Source organism: Vicugna pacos, chromosome 3 (genome assembly GCF_048564905.1).
Source record: "Vicugna pacos chromosome 3, VicPac4, whole genome shotgun sequence".
In the NCBI taxonomy this organism is placed as follows: domain Eukaryota; kingdom Metazoa; phylum Chordata; class Mammalia; order Artiodactyla; family Camelidae; genus Vicugna; species Vicugna pacos.
In genome coordinates, this window is record NC_132989.1 from 98,794,689 (window position 1) to 98,818,306 (window position 23,618).

Here is a 23,618-nt window from a genome sequence, read left to right on the forward strand (position 1 = left end):
TGAAGTAGAACGCAAATGCTGAGAAGTGATGTATGATAAATATAAGGCTGGATGAATTTTCACAAAATGAATAAATATGACCATAAACTCAGCACCCAGATCAAGATCACCAGCATCCAAAATCCCCTTTCCAGTCACTACCCAGCCCCTCAAGGTAACCTCTATTCTGACTTGAAAACACCCTATGTATTAGTTTTATTTGTTTTTAAATTATAAAACTAGGATTGCATATTCTTTTTTGTTTTTGTCTTCTTTCGTATTATGTGTTTTCAAGACACTTGTTGTTACAATTAACTGTAGTTGGCTCATTCTCGTTGCTGTGTAGCATTATATGGTATGACTAAGTTAAGATGTAATGTGATTAATGGACATTTGGTTATTTTCACTTTTTTGGCTCTTTCAGATAGCATGCATGTGTTTGCCAAACACTTGCACATGCCTTTTGGGGAGCATACATTTATATAAGCTTTTCTATAGCAGATATATACCTAGGAGTGGAAATTCTGGATGTGTTTATATTAAGCTTTGTAGATACTTTAAGTTTTCCAAAGTGATTGTACCATTTTGCTGTTCCACCAGGAGTAAAAATGAGAGCTCAAGTTATTTCACATTTTCATCACTTGGCATTTTTCTTTTTTTTTCGAGTTAGCCATTATGATGAGTATTCAGGGGTATCACATTATCATATTATGGTTTTAATTTTCACTTCCTTAGTGGTTAATGAAATGGAGCACGATTTCATATATTAATTGACCATTTGGATGTTGTCTTTTGAAGTGCCTCTGTTGAAGTCTTTAGCTCATTTTTCTGTTGGGTTATGTCTGCCTTTTTCTCATTTATTTGTAGGTATTTTATATATGTGCACTATATGTGAGTCCTTTGTCTGTGTATATATATATTGCAAGTACCTTCTCTGTGATTGCTTTTTCACCATCTTATTGGTGATTTTTGATGAACAGAAATTTTTAATGTAGTCCAATTTACATAATTTTTCTTTATGCTTAGAGTTCTTTGTATCTTGTTTGTGTAATCTTTGCCCATCCAAGGTCATCAAGATTCTCTCCTATATTTTCTATAGATTTAGGTCTATAATGTGCCTCAAGTTTGTTTTTACAAATGGTATGAGATATGGGTCAAGATTCATTATTTTCAATGATATCCAGTTGACCTGGCACCATTTATTGAAAAGGCCAGTCTTTCTTCACAGAACTGAAGTGTTATTTTTGCCCTTAATTGTGTTGACTCCATGTGTGTGTGTGTACACACAAACAATACAAAAGTGTATAAAGTAAAAAAGTGAACACATCCTTCTAGATGTGTGAAAATGAGCAGGTGCTCTAAATGGTTTGATTTCAATTTTTGTAAATCTGTATAGAGAGAATTATCCTTTTTCCTTTAAGTGGGATAACACTAAATATGTTATACAACTTGACCTTTTTGCTCAACTATTTCAGACATCCTCTATATAAATACAGTGCCTTAATCTTCAGCAGCTGCATGGCATTCCATACTATGAATGTTTGTTAACTTTTCTGACAGTTCCTCTGTGATGACTATTTGGGAGTTCTCTGTTTTTCCCCCATTACATATAGATACTTTAGGACCAGCCTTGTACAAACATCTATCTTTTTGCATTTTATGTGGATGTTTCTATGAAATCGAATTCTAGAAGATAAATGATTTGTTAAGATAGTATGCACATTTTAAATTTGGAAAGATGTTGGCCAAGTTCTCTCTAGAAAGAACATAATTTGTAGTTCTAACCAATTTTTTTTTTCTAACCAACACTTTTGACAGTACCTGTTTTCTATACATCTGCCAACACTGAATATTACTAGTCATCTGATAGGTAAAAAGTCGTCTCATTGTTTTTTATTTGCATCTTACTTGAACTCCTGTGGGAATGAGCAGCTTTTATATATTTCAGGTATTTCATGGTCTTCTCATTCTAATTTGCATTTTATTTATGTCAGTTTATTATAATATGAGCTGTCTCAGTTGCTTCATATAAGTTTATCCAAAGTTGAATGTATAGTTTAAAACCAAGGATTATTCAGTGCAGGTCAATTTACCAGAAGTAAAATCATAGAACAACCAGTTTATTAAGATTTTAAGAGCTTCCCCTCATTTTTGTTTCTTTCCTATCCTTGCCTCTACCTTAGGTAGCCAAATAAATGATAGGAGCTCTCCTAGAGCTAGTTTAAGCTTTTATCCTGACTGTAGCTGGGGCTGGGGCAGGGCATAATTCAAGATAGGAAGGCTGCACTTACGGGAAAGCCTATTCATTGCTTATATCTTTGCTGTAGTAAAGCTTTGAAAATCTTGAATCAATTTTGCAAATCAACTACCTAGCAGATTGATTTTTGGAAATTGTCCCATTCTGGGGAAGTAGTTCTTAGGTATGTCTGACAGGGCCAGAGGGTGGGAGGGTGTATCAAAATTCCCAGGAGGCAAATGTGGTTTGGGAAAAAACATCAATTGATATAGCATCTTAATATAACTTTATATTTGGAAATTTTAGAAAATACTGTGTTGTTAATATAAATTTTCAAAACTTAAGATTATGTAAAGGCGTCTTGGTAGGAATATACAGGAGATGTAGTAACGCAGTTATATAGTTATTCTTAATGTAGGGAAAGAGGAAGGTATTTTTATATTTCTTAAAAATGAGTATTACACTATTGAGAAATACTCGTTTAACCAGTATATTCTTAACAGAAATTTCCTAACAAATTGTATCCCCCCCCCGCTAAAAAACCATATAAATAATCAAGCAATATAAACTGAGAGAATTGGGTCTCTAAGAAAGAGTTTATAAAGTCTGTCAGTTCATTAATGACTGTCCAGATTCATTCCCTGAAACACAAACTCCAGTTCTTTCCGAATAATGAGCCGTTGTCACGGTTCCAGTCCCAGTGCTGGCAGAATTCCTGCTAACCTTAGCTTACCCGCTCTAATTTCTCATTTATATCATGGCCTATTTATCTCAGCCAACGAGATAAAAATTACTTCCCAGCCCTCAGTGACATAGTTCCATAAATCCCCAACATAAACATGTAGCAAAGCAGACAAACCAAAAGAGCCAATTCATTAACATTAGTAAATTCATGACCGTCTGCGAGCAAGTGGCCACATTATTTATCTGCTTCGAAAGTCATTCCACAAATATTTATGGAGGGTCTTTTTTGCCGGGCTGGGTGTGAAGGATACAGCCCTTGCCCTGCAGGCGCTGGCAGGACCCTCTAGTCTTGTCCCTGTGTTTCCATAAGGATTGCACCCCAGTACCTCCTGAGGTGCCACAATCCCCCGCCTTGATAAGCCTTTTACCCCAGGTTATCTGTCGTGAGTTTCTACTTTTTCACATTGGTAAATACCTATCTTTCTAGGTTTTAGTGGTGATTTGAAATATTTAGCAGATTTCTACATGGATTTACAATTTCTCCTCCAGCATTACCAACTTTGCAGTTGATATGTGTATGTTTTTAAAAAAAAATTTTTCTATTTCATGCTACTGTAAAACTCACCTCCCTCATCAGCAGCTTTGCACCCAAACCGGGTGGAGGCATTCTCATAAGCATTTGGTGGCCTGCCTTCTTGATCTTGCAGGTGTTCTCCTAAATTGGGCAGTGCCCTTGGTTTGTAGGTTTAAGTGTTCCCCTCTCCCAGTAGCTCTTTAAGTTTTTTAGTCTTTTCATTTTAAATTCAATATCCCTAGTCCATTTCACTTTTATTTGAAGTCAGGCATCTGTAACTGCTTGTGGGGAGATTCCGGTGCCAGTTTGTACACTTGGGGTTGCATATCTTTGCTCCTTCCACCAGGCTTCAACCTCCCCAAATAAAATCTGAATCTTTTTTCTAATGCTTACAGCAAAACAACACTACTCCTCCTTACGGTATCCTAGACTCCTGACATAGCCTTATAGGCCCACAGTCCTCTTGAGTAATCTTACTAAACATAAAGATTATGAGCCAAATACTGTTTTACCCTTTGCTTGGGTCCTAGTGAATGTGGTCAGCATGGCAGTTCTCAAGGCTCTCTAGGTTTCCTTTATCCTGCTGTGGTGTGTGTGTGTACACGTGCAGTGTACGTGCGCATGCTCTGGCTTTAGAGTTCTCTTGTCCACCTGCTTACTTCAGCCCTCGCTTCACCGCACCCCCCACCAGAAGCAGAGGTCACCATAGGCTGTGACCGACAGGGAGGCACTGTGGCTTTGCTGGGCTCCTTAGCAAAGAGGGGAACATCCCTGATTGAGGAAAACATGTCACAGGAGGATTGAAATGTCTTTTGAGACAGACTATGAGAAATATGCCCTTAACCATGGAAGTTTGTTAATCAAAAGTGACTCTTGGGTTTAAGGCAGATGTTTAGTAATGGGGCATAAAACAATTTCTCTGCTGTGAACAATAATATGAATAGTAACTAGAACATGTCCTCTTGTGTGCTGATTGTACTTTGTACACTTCTCTCCCAGACAGCTGCGTGGGGCTCCTCTTTGTCACTTCTTGGACATTTTATTTTTAAGAGACTCAGTATCTTTAATTTAGAGAACTCTGTATTCAGAATGTTATCTCCAGAGATTCCTCTAGGAACTGTTGTGATTAATCATCGTTAGCCTACTTGCTTCTTGAGGACATAGAGCTTATATTTTTGTTTGTTTGTTTTTTGTATAATTGCTACATGGGACCACTCACAGTGCCTGTCGCGAAATGGCGAAAAACACACTCCTGTCTGAGAGTCAGATCTGGAGCTCTTACTGTGCTCTGTAAAGCTTCGCAGGATCTTACTTCCCTGCTGCCTCCCTCACGCTTTCCTCCTCACTTCACTCCATCCACGCTGGCCTCTTGGAAGTTCCTCGAACACACCATCCCCACTTCAGCTTAGGGCTTTGGCTATGTTTTCACTCCTCTCCCAGGCAGCTGGATGGGGTTCTTCTGCTTCTTTCAAGTCCTTGCACATGGCACCTCTTCAAAGATGCCTTTTCTGACCACCCTTTTATGTATGGTTGCCCAGTTTGATCCTTCTTCATAGCGCTCATCTCTGATTTATTATTATGCAGTTGTTTTTCACTGTCTCTTTCCCTCCAGTAGAATATAAGGCGTTTTGGCTATTTAGCACCACTGTGTTTCCAGGGTCTGCTCTAATAGGTGCTCAATAAATACTTGTTGAATGAGTGAATATTTAGATTAATGAATGAATGCATTCCTGTAGTAGCTCTGTAGCAGCAGTGCCATATAATTGCAGAGCAGCATCTGAGATAAAAAAACACAGATTAAAAAGAAATTTAGATCCTTACTGTTTTCTGTCTCAGGTGTGTAGGCCTCCTAAGCCCATAGCAACTCAAATTAAAATCTCTTATCTTTTTCCATTTTCTAGTATCCCAAATTCCTTGGGTTCCATGAACTCCTCTGGCACACATAGGACCTCTCATTTATGCCCACTCATCTCAACCATCTTGGTCCTCTTGTTTCTCTATGAGGTGCTTGTTCCTAGCATATCTCATGCCTTGGGGAGGGTAGTTAGTGTTCTCTACACCTTCAGGGCTCTTGTCCTTCCTTTGGGTGGAACTAGGCAGAGAAAAGGCGTTCCAGGTGGTCAAACATGCTGGTCAGAAAGCTTAAGTCCAAAGAGAAGGCAGAAACCTGTAAGCTTAAAATTAAGGCCCACATTAGACGAATGTCTGGTTCATCAAGTACCAGATTAATTGGCTTTTTCCAAGGTACTTTAATTATGTTCCTTGTTGTTTTTATCCTCTATACCTGGTAATAAATGCTTCTGTAGGTCTCAGATTACTTGGTATTTTTTCCATGTACTAACTCCATAATGATCTTCATGATATTAGTACAGCCTCTTTAGCTCTATTCATCACGGCAGGTGCAGCACATTAGCACCAAAAAATTAGACCATAACGCAACAGCTTATTGAAAACATCCGTAGATATCTCATAAAAGTTTAGAATTTCCTTAAGACAGTAACATCACTTCCAGAGAGCTTTCGTCTGTTACCGTAGAAAGAATGATAAAATATTTAAGACATAACATGGTTGTCTATATTATAAACTGCTAGGTGGTTTTAATTTTATTTCGGTAGGCACCTTTTTTATAATCGTACCTCACAAATGGACCTTTTTATCATTTATAATGTTGTTGTTGCCATTTCAGTAAATGAGATGGTTTATGAGCACTGTTCATCAGTGAAACAAATGACTTTCCTATTATTTGGCAGCTGTTTAAACAGTATAAATTGTAAATTACCTCTTTATAAATGCTCTTTTTCCCCCTCATTGTCTTGTTTTTCCATATTGGATGGATGATTGGCTTTTGATTGAGTAACCCTATTTCCCTTCTCTTTCCACCCTCACCTAAGATGGAGGAAAGGAAGTGCTGTCCATGCACCAGATTCTCCTGTACTTGTTACGATGTAGCAAAGCCCTGGTTCCAGAAGAGGAGATTGCCAATATGCTTCAGTGGGAGGAACTTGAGTGGCAGAAATATGCAGAAGAATGCAAGGGCATGATCGTCACCAACCCTGGAACGGTACGTGCTGGTGTTAACACTCACAGACTGCATCACCTTCATTTCCGGTTTGAGTGTTTTCACAAAAACAATAACAGAACATTTCAAAAGCTTTAAGTACTTATTGCTTCTTGTCCTTTGAGTAATTTTTTCCTTTAAATATTTAGTAAATGAGAAAAATATTACAGGATAGGCATATTTAGTAGTCAGTTTATCTGATTAATAAATTTATTCTACTTATTATGAAGAATTTTGAATTTTTTAGATATGTTCAGATCTGATTTTTTATGAGTATTAAAGTAATATATCTTCACTATGGAAAATTAGGAAAATAGAAAAATGGCCCAAAGAAGACAATAAAAATTATCCATAATTCCATTCTCCTATTCACTCTTATTCACTTTTCTAGTCTCTTTAGAATAGATATATTTCTTATTTTTTGAAGCAAAATTACTATTAAATATTAATATTTAGACCTTTTCCTTCTTATCCTCCTCTGGGAACAACCACCACAAAGTTATTATTTTTTCTTAGTCTTACATTTCTTTAGGTGTGTAATAAAAAAAGGCCCCTAAGTTATTTAACCCCCTATTCCTGGGCACCTAAGTTGCTTCCAGATTTTTGTTATAACAAGTAATTCTGCATTGAATTTGTATATGTGTGCATAACAGTACATACATATATATGTATTTATCTTTGAATGTGTCCATGTAATTTCTTTTGGTATGCACATTTTAAAGGCTTTTGATACATGTGGTAAGTTGCCTTCCAGAGGGCTGTAAAATTTGCACTCTGACCAGGAGTATTTGAGAGTGCCCCTTTCTTCGTTCTGGTTATACTAGTTTAAAAAAAACGGTCAATTTGGTAGGAAAAAAAAATAGCTACTATTTAGTTCAGTTTTCTGTTTATTTTGGTTTCTAGCAAAAATTGATATTTTAAATGCTTACTCACCTTTAAAGTTTTTCTTTGATAATTTAGGCCTATTAATATCCTGTGTCTAATTTTCTTTTGTGGCATTTGTCCTTTTTTATTGATTCTTTGCTATAATTATTACAAATATTTCCCATTCATTTTGTTTCTTAATTTTTTGCTTAAAAATTGGTTTCTGTTGGTTACTTTTGAAGTAAAAATATAAAAACCAAAAGCAGAGAATTAATAGATAACTAGTTTTCTCTAATGAAGAACGTGCTGTTTTATATATTAAAATTTTTTTCTCTATGTTGTTTCATAAAATATATATTGGCATCTTATCAGGATAAAGTTTTCTAAAAGTGGAGAATTAAAATACATCTATGTAGAGAAGCAAAGTAATCTATTTAAACAAAGCTGTTGTTTTAAAAAGGCTGCCAAATTGTTTAATAGCCTTGATTCATAAAAATAAAAACTCTGGATCAACTTTTTGTAGCATGACAGTAACATCTGCACAAACAAAATGTTGCTATTTGCAAATCAAACATTTCAGCTAATACTGATTATTTTAAATCTAGAAAGTGAAAGTGTTTAATAAAAATGTTTTTAAACAAACTTATTAAAAACTGAAACACATAGTTTTTACTGTTACATTGTTAAGCCACATAAATACTGTTAAATTAATTTTAAAAGAAATATATGAGTCATAGCACTGTAAGAGTATTACTGTGAATTTAATTTTTCTTCTTTAAACAGTTGCATAAATTTACATTTCTTCTATCAGTTTTATGGTTGGATCAGAGGATGGGTGGGGGTGATGGTGATGGTGATGGGAGGTATACCTTTCCATCTTGGTAGGTCTGCTTAAAGAGTCCCATGGTTTTCTGTGAACACTTTGGGAACACTCTCACCCGGGGGCTTTCTTCCATGGCATGGTTAAATTTCCTGAAATTCTAGGAACAGTTGGACAGCTTATAAAAATATAAGAATGCCCTGATCAACCCCATCCCATATACTCTAGGTAATGGGGCTTAAAGATCCATAGTTTCCAAAAAAAAATCCCCAGTTGCTTCTGATTCACTCCTTGCTTGTTTTTGAGCCAGTGGCATAGAAGGTATTTGCTCCATTACCATGTTCATCATTCAGCTCAGTTGCTGAGGGACTGCTACGTGAGCCAGGTGCTAGTGAAGTATATAGATTATATATGATGCTTGTCCAGCTGCAAACACACGGCATATCCATATGAAAGGAATCTGTGATGAATTATTGAATCAATGGGCCAATCTGTAAAAAAGTCAGTCAGGAAAGCTTGTAGTTTCAGGTGAGATCACCAGGCTGCCAGGCTTCATAAACACTCTACTGAGGTCTTTAAGGAATCAAGTATAAATTATTGGCATGATTGAATGTACACACTTGAGATGGTATATGGCCAGTTTGGAAGATAATGAGGAAACCACAGATTGGTCAGGGTGGAAAGTTTCTGTTGGAAATTAATCAGAAATAAATTAGGAAAGCTAAGTTTGGGTGTCAAGCTTAGGGTCATGTTGAAGTTAATTCTTTTTTAGTGTTTGGTATTTAGTTTTAAAGGAAAAAAATATTCTGAAAACTCTGTGTCATGAAAACATCCTTTCATTATATCCTTTTGAGAATAGGGCAGAGGAAACGTGGCATCACATCTCATCATCAGCAGTACTTGCTTTGAAAGATTGCCCAGTGGTAAGGTTATTGGGGAATTTATTACAAATTTCAAACCATTGTGGTCACATTAAGTACTTATTGCTGCAGAACTTAATCTCCCTCCCTAGGTACTTTGCCTCTGCCGGGGAATACATTGGTCATTGGCAAAAATGTTTTTTATTCATCTGCAAAAATGATATGATAGGTATTAAAGAGTGTGGCCCAAGTCTAGAACTTATTTTATCCCCCCTCCTCCTGTACATTAGAGATACTAGAGATATTTCAGATCATATTTCCTCTATTGATTCTATAGCATGGTGTTTAAAATCTTGAAAACGTGAATACCTCACTAGCATTTTTTCAGTGGTGCAATTCCTCTTGTAAAAATGTATTCTGTGGCTTTGATGCATAAAATACTGGAAACAATTCTTAGACCCAAATAGCATGTTACTACTGTTGATGGGCATTTAAAAACTTTTATATTAGGTTACCTGTGACCAAAATCTTCTCCAGTTATTAATTTTGAGAGCAGAGGTCAACTTTTCAAGATACTAGTAAACTTTTGGTTGTTAAATGACATTGAAATATTCTTTAAAACCTAAAGTCTAAGTTGTTTTTTCACTAATGTGGGTGAATTTACACAAGCCTTGTCACTTTGTCACCTACTTGTATTTGTCAGATGGCTGACTAGGGCTGCAGTTATGGGTAGGGTAACCAGCTTGTCCCACTTGCTGGGGGCTTTCCCAGTTTCAGCATTGAAACCCCTGTATCCTGGACAAACCAGGCCACCAACCAAACTCTCATTGTTGGGCATAGCTGCTGGGCACTGCTGGGCAACAGAATGAAGCTTGGTGGCCCCATGGGGATCAGTTCTGTAGCCTTTGGCTATAAAGCAGCTGAGCCAGAGAGCCCCACAATCCCCTAGGAAGAGTTCAGTTTCTAAGTTGGGGCTGCCCTGAACATTGAATATAAGCAAGGAGGCAGCTAAAACGTTCTCTCCGTGACTTTACTGTCTTCATGAACTTAAGCTTTCAGGATGGAAAGTATTTTACAAATAGTTCCTAATACTTTAGGAACTTAAGAAGGAGCCAGCCATCCATTTCTTTTTTTACTAGACCTGGGGGTAAAAAAACTTATGAGGCTCTCTTAAAATTTAAAAATGGCCTACATGGACATATTAAGAGAAGCTTAACTATTTGGTCTTTGTACCATCATACCTTTTAATTTAAAGGTATGGAATTAAAGGAATATATAAGCTACACAGAGAACTAATGGAAGAAATAATTTTAGAGGCATCTGTCTGTGCATCTTGAGTAGAAATAAGCTATCCATTTGAAATGGGAAATTAAAGCCAAATAAGCCAGCACATCTCTTTCTAGTCATGCGGAATACTTCCTCTGTGCCTTTGGAGAGGTTACGGAAAAGTTATACCTGACTAGGTGTCCTTTCAAACATTTAATTTTTAAAGGTTTCTAGGGGATGGCAAAAAAGGACAAAATCATTGTTCATTATGCCAAATGGCACAGACTCATTTACAGGGATGACATTATAGTTTTTATATAGTATAGCTGCTATGATTAAAGGGTTTTAAATGACGTTTTCCCTTTGGGGATGAGGCTTTCCTAGAAAAAAATCCGATTAATTTCTTTCCTACTTAGGTTAAAGTCAATACTTAAAGACTTCTTATGGGAATAAATGGCTTTGATTTTCCTCTGTAGAAACCAAGCTCTGTCCGCATCGATCAACTGGATCGTGAACAGTTCAACCCCGATGTGATTACTTTTCCGATTATTGTCCACTTTGGGATACGCCCTGCACAGTTGAGTTATGCTGGAGACCCACAGTAAGATATTTCTCGGTGTTTGTCTTAGCCAATTTCACCTTCTACTAACAGCTGAATTAGCAGAGGAATACCCTTCAGTGGATGTTTTCCTTTTTAAAAATTAAGACCTGAAATGAGCCCTGTTTCCAAACTTAGGTTACCAAATGAAACAAGTTTTGGTAGCTCCTGAGGAATTATTTTTTCTACATGTTTGACTGCAGGAAATTATGATTCAATAGATTATCCTTGGAAGTCTTGGTCAACATGAGTCCTGTATGTTTTTAACCTTTAAGGAACTTTTCCCTTATTTATCATTATAGTACTTATTAGTTTTTTTTATTTTTTTCAGTGCCCTCTAGAGGAGGGTAATACCACGTTGGTTCCTAGCACTGCCACATTTAGACAGAATTCTATTTTGGGGGCATCTTAGTAAGAGCTCAACATCCCATGTAAAGACAAGGTTGTATTGGAAGGAGAAGCCATGACTTCTGACTCTTAGAATTGATGTTATTTACCACATTTGGGTTTTCCGACTGGCATGCTAGTGTTTTGCTGGGAGAAAATGAAGATGTGTGGGAATGGAAGTAGTACTGTTATATTCTTCAGGAGTGTTTGGATTTTCTACCTCATTAAACAAACAGACAGTTTCCTGATTTAGCTTTTTTAAAGGATTCATAATGGGAGAAAAGGGCATGGGAGATTTTCAATTCATAAATCCATTTCTGGCTGATATATTAGAAGAGGCTAAAGGGTTCTGTTCTTTTTTTCCCCCTCTTTGGATAAAAGTATGAAGCAGTGAACCAGGCACTGTGTAAGTACTTCTTTCTTCCTCCATTCTCTAAAAACATATTATCAAAAAGGAGAGACCCAGATAAGGCTGAGAAAGGAGCAGTTTCACTATGACAGAGAAATCTTTGGCAAATCTCTTCTTGTCAGAAAAGTGTTAGTAGAATGTGATTAGGCTCTCGTGGACTCTCAGGTGGCAGGAGTGTGAATTGATGCGAGACTGGATATTCTTTTCATTCCCATGATGCTTTAACTGTACTCTTTAGACTGATCCAGATTATTTGGCTACAAATATGCTTATTTTTGTCATGGTATATATACACTAATCGGTGTACTTCATTTGTCTTTTGTCCTCCCCAGTGGAAAAATGGATGAACGTAACTGTGTAGTGTGGGTATTGTCACAAACGGGAGTCTCCTTCCTAACACTCTCCAACTTTTACTTTCAGTGAAGGCAGGTCAGAGACTGGCAATATCCTTATTAAGTCAGGGGTCATTCTTTCCACAAACACCAGAAAGTACATATTTAAGTAAAATATATTACTTTCAAAGAGGTAGTGGTGTGAAACCACACATTTCTATTGGTTTTTGTGTGTCTCCTTTGGAATTTTTTCCCAAAGAGATACATCTGTATAGTGACACCTCATTTTCAATCCGAATAAATCACAATCAGCTTAAGTAACTAGGTTCCAGATGACTCTTGGTCATCCTGCTCCTCAATCACCAAATCATATCCTTCCTCAGAATGAAGGTCTGCTGCCAGTAAGGATATTCACAGGGGTGCAGTTTATGACTGAGCAGGCCTGTTAGAACACTTGGCTTTACTGCACTTTAGACTCGCCTTCTTTTTTTCTGAGATGTCTGCCTGTCCTTTTCCTTAGGTACCAGAAACTGTGGAAGAGTTATGTGAAGCTTCGCCACCTCCTAGCAAATAGTCCCAAAGTCAAACAAACTGACAAGCAGAAGCTGGCACAGAGGGAGGTTGGTATCGGACCCTGATCCTCTGTAACTAATGGTGATGTGTGTCAGGTTTATTTTGATATTGTTGTTACACCACACCTGTAGAAAAACGCTTAAAAAAAATCACACTTTACTCCCCTCCTCGCATTAGTATGCTGATTGATTTTTTTTCCTTTTTTAGTATTTAAGAGACCATTTTCCCCATAAAAAGGCCAGTTTTTAAATGGAAATTGGGAATGAATAAAGCTTCTCTAGAAATTAAAGTTCAAAACTTGCTCGATCAGCCTTTTATCATTAATTAGACTGTACATAGTACCACTTTGAGTCTTACTCAGATTTCTTTATCTTGAGGTTGTAAAAGATTGTCTTCTGTATATCTGTTACTTTAGTACATTGAACTTACTTTGTTAGGTTTTAGATCCCAAATTCCATGTTTCTTTATTAATGGACAATATTATCCTTGTATTCCAAGATCATTTATGTTTTAGTTTTAATTTTAAGAGTAAATGGATTCGGGCTGTACACCAGAAATTAACACATTGTAATTGACTATACTTCAATTTTAAAAAAGAGTAAATAGATTTGGTATCAAGATAGATTTTGTCTCAGTGAGGTATTATTCTGCTGTGGTAGTGTAAACACAGTTTTGAAGCTGGGAAGGTGAATTCTGGCCTTGTCACTTTCTGTGACTCGAGCTTCATCATAAAGGAGGGAACCCAGGCTGAGAGAGGCTGACTGAAATGTCCCTCTCTTGGTGCACCCAGGGAAAAAATGCTTGGGTGGACTTTGAAATACTCTATTTAACTTCCCCCTGGTGGTATTTGACTTGTAGTAGGAACTTAATCAATAGTGATGGTGGTGGTGGCTGTTCCTGTTGTTATTATGAATTCCTATGAGGTTTTTACTGAATCAGCATACAGTATAATTTTTTTTATCATTAATTATTTGAAGGATGATGGTAAAAGGGAAGAGTCAGTTCCTATTTATATCTTGCACAAGTTTTGGATCATTGTCTTTTTTCTAATAAAATGTACCCTTGTTGAAAGAATTTTTGTAAGGGTTTGTAAATTAGAAGGCAACTTTTAGAGTTATGTGGGCTGCTGGTTAATTTACTGATTCTCATTCTTAGATATAAATGCTTAACATAAAGCTTGATACAAATGTAATTCTTCCATGCTGATTTCAATTCCAAATGCCACATTTTGTCTCTTTTTCAGTAAAAGGGCATTTTTTGTTAGAACTCACCAGAATGGTCGATTTGGTTTAGATCTTTTTCTTATCCATTACCAGGAAAGACTGGCTTATAACCAAGGCTTTGAGCATCCTGGCCTTCATTTTTAAAAAATGTAATTTGGCATGAAGAGGTTTGACTACCTGAATGTAATATTGAATGAATCTAGTTTATTTACTAATGCTTGATGTTTGGCTTACTATTGCTTTAGAATTGTCAGGCTATTCATCATAATGCATTCTTTTCTAGGAAGCGCTCCAAAAAATACGACAGAAGAATACCATGAGACGAGAAGTAACAGTGGAGCTGAGTAGCCAAGGATTCTGGAAAACTGGCATCCGTTCTGATGTCTGTCAGGTGATGACGCTTCTGAGAACACAATTATATCCAGACATCTCTTCCTTTAAAAGGCATCTGGCACTGAAGTTTTCCTAATTCTGAGAAGTTTTGCAGAACATATTACATTGTCGCTAAATGGAACATCAACCATAAATTGTTTTCTATCATTTGGGTTTGTTTTAGTGTCAGTTTTCACGTTGTCTTTTCTAGTTGTCTGTGTGTGTACGTGCACATGTGCATGGTGAGGGTGTGGGAGGCACTGACTTAGCAATGCTCAGTTCTGTCTCTGCACATTGAGTAAAGGAAAGTCTGCTCTTCAAATTTGCCTGCGTATTTGAGCACATAGGTAGATCCCTGTCAAAAGAGATACTCTAGCTGTTCTCCAGGCAGACTCCTGAAGACGGTGTGTACAAACTTTCCAGACTGATGACTCAAACTTATATTGCAGAGACATAAAGGCATTAATGAACAGAAACAGTATAAATTTCATATTTGAGCCAAGCAGTAGTGTTTTTCTTTGGGTGAACTTATTAGAGGAACATTTCAACTATATATAACAGGTTCACTAATAAATATTTTGTTTTCCTTAAGAGGGGGAATTTTTACCAGATTAGGGATGTCCCAAAACCCAACGTATTCTCTGACTCTTCACTTGATTCTCTGGTTATGATTGATACTGGTTGTGTTCCATGAGAATTACAGTAAAGCAAATGAGTACACAGGCTGGAGTCAGGTAACACAATTTGCTGTGTTCAGCCATTTGGAAGAATACTTCCAGGCTTCCACTTACCTGTTTTGATAGTAGCAGGTATTGTAAGTTCAGACATCCTTAGGTATTCATTTCATCATAGTTTTCAAGAAAAATCAGTGTTGGCATTTAATTATCATATTGAACAGCGGAATTTAATCCTATCGTTAAAGATACTGCTGTGTAATTCATTTACCATGTGAAGCTAAATGTTTTTGTGTTAAGATGAACTGCTATTGATGCAGTATTGCCAGATAGTTTGAAAATAATTATCTGCAGTGTAGCCAGTACATCCACCAAGTCCTCAGTTATTTTGCCAATTGACCTTTTTATTTTTCACTGTACTTTCAGAAGTGAATGTACTTACTTAAGTACTTACTTCCATTGATTCTTTCTCAGAGCCACTTTGAGCCGTATCAGCCAGGTTTTTTTGTTTGCTAGTGTTTCTCCAAAACCAACACAGCACCACAACACCAACATAAGAAATTTCTGAAGACATCATAAGAACAAGTTCTGAGTGGAGTCTGCTCCAAATCTAGTGATCTCAGTGATAAGTCAGAGTTGATTGTTCAAGAGATCATAAAATCGTAAAGAATGCAGAACTGGAAAGGACCTTAGAGTTCTTCTAGTTCAGTGGTTTTTAAACTTGCGTTTTGGGTTAACTTTGAAGTTTTTGTTTTTGTTTTGTTTTTTAAACAAAACCCTGTGGAGCCCTAATTTGTAAAAAGACAAAAAAACCACTGATTGGTTGGTGAGTGGTGGGCATGGAGGGAGAGCCCTGCTATCCCACGCTGGGTAGCAGTCCGAAGGCAGTTCTGTTCTGCTGAGCCCAGTTTTTTTTGAAGCATTGAGTTCTTTCTTTCCTTTCTTTCAGTAAAACAAATAGGGGTGCTGAGCAGTGTGTTCCCCTGCAGTTTTATGTCCTCCAGCCGTGTCACAAGTGTCTCACTCTGGCTCCTCAGCTGGATTGGAAGCAGCTTGAGGACTAGGTTATCTTCTCTCACTCTGTACATTACATTTTACATTCTGCTTTGGGGTTGGTAGGCAGAAACACTCAATCACTTCCTTTAGTAGCTGCTTGGAGAAAATGGACCTGATTAAAACTCCTGCAGAGTTGCATGCTTGATCTAATCATGGTTCCTCCATCTAGAGGACATCTCCTCTTCCAAGGACAACTGCCATCTTGTTAGAAGCCATGCTTCCATTCTCCAGTCCTCCTATTTTTTGTTAGTCATATTGGCTTGTAATTATATTTCATTTCTTATCCCGGAATAAATCCCAAAATAAATGTTTTCTTTTGTGTATGTTCCTCAAATAAGATGGCAGGTGGCATATAATAATGCAATTTAAAACATTCAAAATAAATGCATTTAGTACATTTGGTAATGAAGAATAGGAGTCTGATTGGGAAACAGTAGTTAAATGAAATTATACACTGAATTCTTTGAATAACCCTGAAGCCTGTGAAAAAGTAGACTCATACTTAATTTTAAAGGAAAAAGACCGATTGCTTCTCTGAAATCCTTGAGTTGGGGCAGGGAGGAGTCCCCTTTCTTTGGTTGTTCATTGATGCAGAACCTACTTTTCATTAATAATAATTGCTAGTGGGTTACTGACAAAAGCCTTGTGATGCTGTCTGGCTGCCACTAGAGAGAAAACTGTTGTGATGAATCTAAGGCAGAGCAACCTAAGTACCAGCGTCTCACTTTGGAAGTGTAATTCCCCAACCAGAGAAGTTAACCAAGGGTTCTTATGAGATGAGGGAGTTCTACCTGATGCCCCAGCCAATGTTAGGAAGAATGAAAACCTAGGGGAGGTCTTGTAACCTTAATTACATGTGAGCTAAATGCAGACTTGAACCCTGTTTAGGAACTGTTGAAAGATTTTCTCGGTGTGGCTGCTTGTTAGAGTGAATTCTGGGTAATATGGAAGCAAAAGCAGGAATCAAAACCTGAAACTGAGGCTAAAAAATTCAGCATTATGACTCAGGAGAGGAAAAAGCTAACATGTTACTACAGTATCTGTACTTTACCTCTCTTGTTTTTTTTTTTTTTTTGTTAAGTGCTAAAAGACTGGCTAATTAATATCTGAAATCTGCTCCCTCTGTTTTGTTCCCCTGCTTTTATCTGGACTTTCTCTTTCTTTTGCCCTTTGTTGTTTCTCTCCTGCTAAATGTGGCTTTTACTCCCAGCACTTCCTTTACACTGAGGTTGTACCCTGGAAGGGAACTTCAGTTTTTAATTTTGAGCATTTTTAGGACTCAGGCTTCTCCCACACTGTTAGCCTGTCCGCTTATACTCATCCAGTGAGTTGGGTTGTGCAGAGCCCTGTCCAGCTTGGGTCACGGTTCCAGGGAATACACGTTAGTTTGCGGCTCTTCCGTTCTCAGGTCGTCATTCCATCGGGAGCCCTGCTGCTCTCCTGTGCTTCCTCCCTGCTAGGACCACACAGGTCCTGTCTTCACCCACACTTATTTTGGCCTTGCTGGGGATACCTTGTCATCTAGTTTTTATGCCTATATTCACAGGTCTATTTTGCTATTCTGGTTGTTCTGTTTTTTATGGAGAACTTGTATAGATTTAAAACCTGCACACTGCCCACTGCCATTTCCTCACAGTCTTCCAGGGGAGCTTTTAAAAATGAAAGCATTTTCTGGGCATGAATGGGAGTGTGGTGGGGAGATGCTCAGTGATTGTGTGTATTTCAGCATTGCAAAGATTGATCATTTAAAAAACTGAGCTGGAGATTATAACCATCTTGTAGATAACATTGCGCCTTGTCTGTCAGGGATACAAGATGGACGGGGGTCACATGTACCTTTCTGTGTGTTCACAAGAAACAGGCTTAGCTGGAGAGAGAAACTGGCTCTATTTGGAGTAAGTTTAGAGGAAATGGTGAAAGGCTCACTGCTGTTTCCCATGAGTAAAGGTTCAAGGAAAGAAGATTCGGGTTAGTTAAGAGAAAATACAAGGACTTTGCCATTAAATGCATTTTGTTTGTTCCCAGGGATAGAACTAAATTCAAAGGGGCAAACCTCCAAAGAGACAGATTTGGATTTAATAATTTTTTAATAGAGTCCTCTAAAGAGGGTGTTATTTTCTTAACAGGTAATGATTCATCCCTCACTGAAAGTATTAAAAAACAATTCACCAGTTTGAAGTCATACTTCAGAAAGATAGTTACACTGCATAGTCTTCCCGATCCATCCTCCTTGAGTTTTTAGCATCAACACCCTTGAGTCCCCTGCAGCTGAAATGCCTGGAAAACTGTATTATGCTTTGGCCGCCCACTTTATTTCCGTATTATTGCGTTTTTTAATACAGCGCTTATAAAAACAAAGGGGAAACAATGCCAGTAATTCAGATCATTATGGCATATCTCTGGGAAGCCCTTGGGGACAAAAAAAGTGTTTTCATATTTTTTTCTTTTCCACAACTATTGTAAACTTTGCACAGGGAAGTGCTCAGCATGTATTTATTGAATTGAACTGAAAGGAAAGACTTGCTGTTGATTAGAGATCCTGTTTGGGAGAACTGATCTTCCTTTATGAGTTAATACAGGAAACTGATTTCTGTAGTTTGAAGCCAATCCATTATCATGTATTTTTAAACAATTCCAGCTTAAAATACTTCAAAGACTAAAATGGTATAAAGCATATGTCAGTCATTCTGTGGGCTGTGCCCATCCTCCAGGTTCTGATGAATAAAAATGACTCCTTTATTCCCTTGGGTTCTAGGGAAATTTTATTTGAAAAAAAGAAAGAAAAGAAAAAGATATGCTTTCTATGAAACCATCTCCCAATAAGGAATCTGTAGCCAAATGAAAAGTGATTGAAACAAAAATAAAAGTTCCATTTCCTCAGGTGACTTAACTATACCGGCAATTTTATAGAAGTTGTTCTCTTAATGTTAGATTGAGTGTTAAACCTAGAATGGCCTTTCGAGATCATCTGGCTGAGAAGTTCTTACCTGCCCCGCACTAGTGATGGGCTTTAGAGGTCTGTAAACCCACTGAAATCCCATACAGTTTCTGCATGTTTGTACACATAGGCGTCTTTCTGGGGAAAGAGTCATTTTCCTTCGATTCTCAGAAGTGTCTTGACCCTGACAAAGTTTCAGAATTTGTTAGTTTTAATCTTTTCCCTTAGAATTAAAGATAGACAAGGAGGCACAGAAAGTCTTATGACTTCCTTAGAGGCTACGCTGCTGAGTAGGGATGAAGCAGGGCTATTCCTACTTGAATGGGGGCTGATGGGCCTTGTTCTCAGCAGCTTTTTATATTTACTCATTTAACACTTTTAACTGTCTTTGAAAGTAGCTACACTGATTGTCCTCATTTACAGGTGAGGAAACAGAAATAGAGAGGTTAAATAATTTGCCCCGAGTCCCACGAGAAGTGAGTGAATGAGCAGGATTTGGACCCAGGCATTCTGGTTCCAGAGACCATACCTTTAACAGCCATAGTCCATCATTCCTTGTAGAGGATTTGCCAGGATGCCATGCAGCCAGTAAACTGTTTCAAGACTGTGAGACGGAATTTGAGATGTGACAATGGTTCTTGTTTGTTACAAAATAAATGAAGTGTTCTTATATGTTTTTATAGAGTTAAAAATACTGAAATATTTTTTTTTTCCTAGCATGCAATGATGCTGCCTGTTTTGACCCATCATATTCGCTACCACCAATGCCTAATGCATCTGGACAAATTGATAGGATATACTTTCCAAGATCGTTGTCTGTTACAGGTAAGAATTACTCTCCTGTACATTGCATATAATAACAAGATAGGAGTAATTCTATCTTGCAGGTTACAAATGGAGCATTGAGATTCTCCATTTTGGGAGATGATGAGGACATTTAGAAACAGCTCTCTCCATTACTCTACTCTGATTGCCACTTTCAAGCCCTTTTTCTCACTTTTTTTGAGGCTGTCCCTAAAGAAACAGACTGAAGCTAAAATCTGCCTGTCAAACCTGACCCTTCTTTCAGCTCTTCTCCTTTATGACTCTTCTTTCCAGGTGCTGAGTATTCTAATTCTTCTCTGAAAGACATGGATTTTTAGGTTTGTTTGTAGAAGCGAGCTTGCCCCAAAGCTCTGGAAATTTGACATTGGAGGAAATAAGATGGAAAGAGTGGGGCTTAAAATTTGACTGGATAAGCAGATCTCTTTCCTGTTTCATTTGAGATGATATAAAGATGGTGCTTCTATGCTAAGTTTTTAAGACTGAACTTATTTCACTGAAATTTTAGCTGGCCATGACTCATCCAAGTCATCACTTAAATTTTGGAATGAATCCCGATCATGCCAGGAATTCTTTGTCTAACTGTGGAATTCGGCAACCCAAATATGGAGATAGAAAAGTTCATCACATGCACATGCGGAAAAAAGGTATGTTTGGATTCCACTCTCGTGTTTTGTTCTTTGTGCCCTATTGTAAATTAAATCCCCACCAGAAATGGTTCCCTGGTGATGGTTTCATTCTCTCATTCTTTAGTGCTTCCTGACCCATACGTTATAACATTTACTTTGAACAGAGCATTTTGATAAAAGTGGATAAAATTTTTGGAAAAATTTATTTCTCCGGTCAAGGGTTTTAAGTAACTAAGCTGTAGACATGCAGATATTAAACCTTTTAAAATCAGATTGGAATGAGATAGATAATTTTCTTTCTGCATGTCATATGATGGTCCTAGAATGCTTCTAACAGTATTTACTTATGATTTTTTTTTTAAATAGGAATTAACACCTTAATAAATATTATGTCACGCCTTGGCCAAGATGACCCAACTCCCTCAAGGTAAAGTAGGCTTTTTTATAATAGCTTTGTTGAGATATAATTCACATACCATACAACTTACTCATTTAAAATATACACTTTGCTGGTTTTGGTATGTTTACAAAATATGCAGCCATGACCACCGCTAATTTTAAAGCATTTTCATCATCCTAAAAAGAACCCCTGTATTCCTCACTTCCCTCAGTTTGCCCAGCCCTGGGCGACCACCAGTCTTCTTTCAGTCTACTTTCAATCTTTGTGGATTTGTGTATTCTGAACATTTTGTATAAATGATATCAAACAGTATATGGTCCTTTGTGACTGGCTTATTTTACTTTACGTAATGTTTAAAATATTTATCCATGTTATAATATATGTCAGTACTTCATTTCTTTTTATTGCCAATTAGTATGCCATGGTGTGGGTATACCATGTTTTATCTATCCAGTCATTAATTGATCATTTGTTGCTTTTACTTTTTGGCTATTATGAACAATGTTGCTATGAGTACTTACATACAGGTTTTTATATGGACATGTTTTGATTTTTCTTGGGTGTATGTATACCTGGGTGTGAAATTTCTAGGTGATATGGTAGCTCTGTTTCACCTTTCCTTTAAGGAACTGCCACACTGTTTCCAAAGTGGCTGCACCATTTTATATTTCCAGCAGCATCGGGTGATGGTTCTGATTTCCTCACGTCTCTCCCAACACTTGTTATCATCTGTCTTTTTGAATCTAGGCATCCTGGTGGGTATGAAGTGTTATCTCATGTGGCTTTATTTGTATTTCCCTGATGGCTGATGATGTAGAGCATCTTTTCACGTGTTTCTGGGCCATTTGTTTATCTTCTCTGGAGAAACATCTGTTCAGATCCTTTTCCCATTTTCAATTGGGTTATTTTTTATTATTGAGTTGTAATCATTTTTTATATATTCCAGATACAAGTCCTTTATCAGATACATGACTTGTGAACATTTCTTTAATCATTCTGTGGATCATCTTTTCACTCTCTTAATGAAGCACAAAGTTTCAATGAATTCCAAGTAATAGATAAATTTTGTTGTTTATGCTTTTGGTGTCATGTCTAAGAAACCATTGCCTCATCTAAAGTCACAGAGATTTGCATTCATTTTTTTAAAGAGCTTTATGGGTTTTTTTCTCTCACATTTAGATCTTTGGTCTCTTCTGAGTGAATATTTCTATGTGGTATGTATGACATAGGAGTCCAGCTGCTTTCTGTTGCTTGTGAATATCTAGTTGTCTCAGCACCATTTCTTGAAAAGTCTTATCTTTCCCCACTAAATCATCTTGTTGAAAATCAACTAACAGTATATTTTAGGATTTATTTTTGGATTCTTAGTTCTGTTCCATTGATCTGTATGTGTTGATCCTTATGCCACACTGTCTGGATTACTATAGCTTTGTAGTAAGTTTTGAAATCCAGAAATGCAAGATCTCCTCTCCAACTTTCTCCTTTTTTTCCAAGATTGTTTTGGCTATTCTAGATCTGTTACATTTGCATACGAATTTTTGAATTAGCTTATCCATTTTTGCAAAGAAGCTAGTTGGGATTTTGATAGGGATTGTGTTGAATCTTTAGGTCAGTTTTTGAGTGATTGCCATCTCAGTATTGTCTCTGACTTAGTATTAAGTTGCCTGTCCCTGAACATTAGATGCCTTTGTTTTTTATTTGTTGTCTTTAATTTCTTAATAATGGTTTTTAGTCTTCAGAGTATACATTTTATATATCTTGTTAAACTTATTCCTAAATATTTTATTCTTTTCTACACTATTATAAATGAAATTCTTTTCTTAATTTTATTTTTGGATTGTTCATTGTAAGCATATGGAAATACAGTTGATTTTTGATTATTGATCTTGTATCGTGCAACTTTGCTGAGATCATTTGTTAGCTCCAGTAGTTTTTTTAGTGGGTTCCTTAGGATTTTCTATATATATGATCATTTTGCCTGTAATCAAAGTTAGCTTTACTTTTTTCTTTCCAGTCTGGATGCCTTTTATTTCATTTTCTTAGTCTAGTTGCCCTGGCTAGTCTCCAGTACAATATTGAATAACAGTGGTGAGAGAGGATCCTTGTCTTTTTCCTAATCTTAAGGGGAAAACATTCTTTTTCTGTTGTGTATGATGTTAGCTGTGGGTTTCTCATAGGTACCTTTTATCAGGTTGAGGAAGTTCCCTTCTATTCCTAGTTTGTTGAATGTTTTTGTCATGAAAGTGTTAAATGCTTTTTCTGCATCTGTTGAGATGATCATGTGTGTTTTTCATTTATTCTATTCACATGGTATATTGCATTAATTGATTTTTGGGTGTTAAACCAACTTTGCTTTCCTGGGATACATCCCACTTAATCATGGTATATAATCCTCTTTATATGCTATAAATTTAGTTTGCTAGTATTGTGTTGAGGATTTTTGTGTCTCTCTTCATAAGCGATATTGGTCTGTAGTTTTCCTCTCCTGTGATTCTTTGTCTGGTTTCATGGTTAGGATACTACTGGCCTTATATAATGGGTTGGGAAACTTTGTATGTTAGCTTTCCTTATTTTATTTCCTGATTTTAAAAGATACTGTCATATATTAATGTTCTCACTTCTGTATGGCCTTGAGCCCCTGGCAAATCTGGGAAGGAAGTGGGCCAGGTCTATATAAACTATATAAACTGGAAAACTGAATGGAAGGAAGTGCCTACTGGCTGATGAGGCTCTGAAGTTGCTCTCTGAAGGTTCGTCTCTGTGTGAAATACAACACGCTGTATTTTGAAAGCCAGTAGAGGAGGTTGCTTGAGGTCGGCTGTCTTTTTAAAATAGAGCATTGAAAAGTGGACTAGCCGGGCTTG

The 23,618-nt window shown here is 37.0% G+C and overlaps 1 protein-coding gene across 7 annotated transcripts in view; it reads left to right on the plus strand.

Moving 5' to 3' along the window:
• The window catches only part of DROSHA (drosha ribonuclease III), a 104,467-nt gene that overhangs the window by 41,331 nt on the left and 39,518 nt on the right, over positions 1 to 23,618 (plus strand). For 6 of the 7 annotated variants that reach the window (XM_072958817.1, XM_072958820.1, XM_072958819.1 and 3 more), the window contains 7 exons: positions 6,365 to 6,534; positions 10,818 to 10,942; positions 12,588 to 12,687; positions 14,147 to 14,254; positions 19,621 to 19,728; positions 20,234 to 20,372; positions 20,721 to 20,781. In XM_072958817.1, coding sequence (XP_072814918.1) covers positions 6,365 to 6,534; positions 10,818 to 10,942; positions 12,588 to 12,687; positions 14,147 to 14,254; positions 19,621 to 19,728; positions 20,234 to 20,372; positions 20,721 to 20,781 — 811 coding nt within the window. The remainder of the gene's footprint in view (positions 1 to 6,364; positions 6,535 to 10,817; positions 10,943 to 12,587; positions 12,688 to 14,146; positions 14,255 to 19,620; positions 19,729 to 20,233; positions 20,373 to 20,720; positions 20,782 to 23,618) is intronic. The other variant, XM_072958818.1, reaches the window with a different exon arrangement.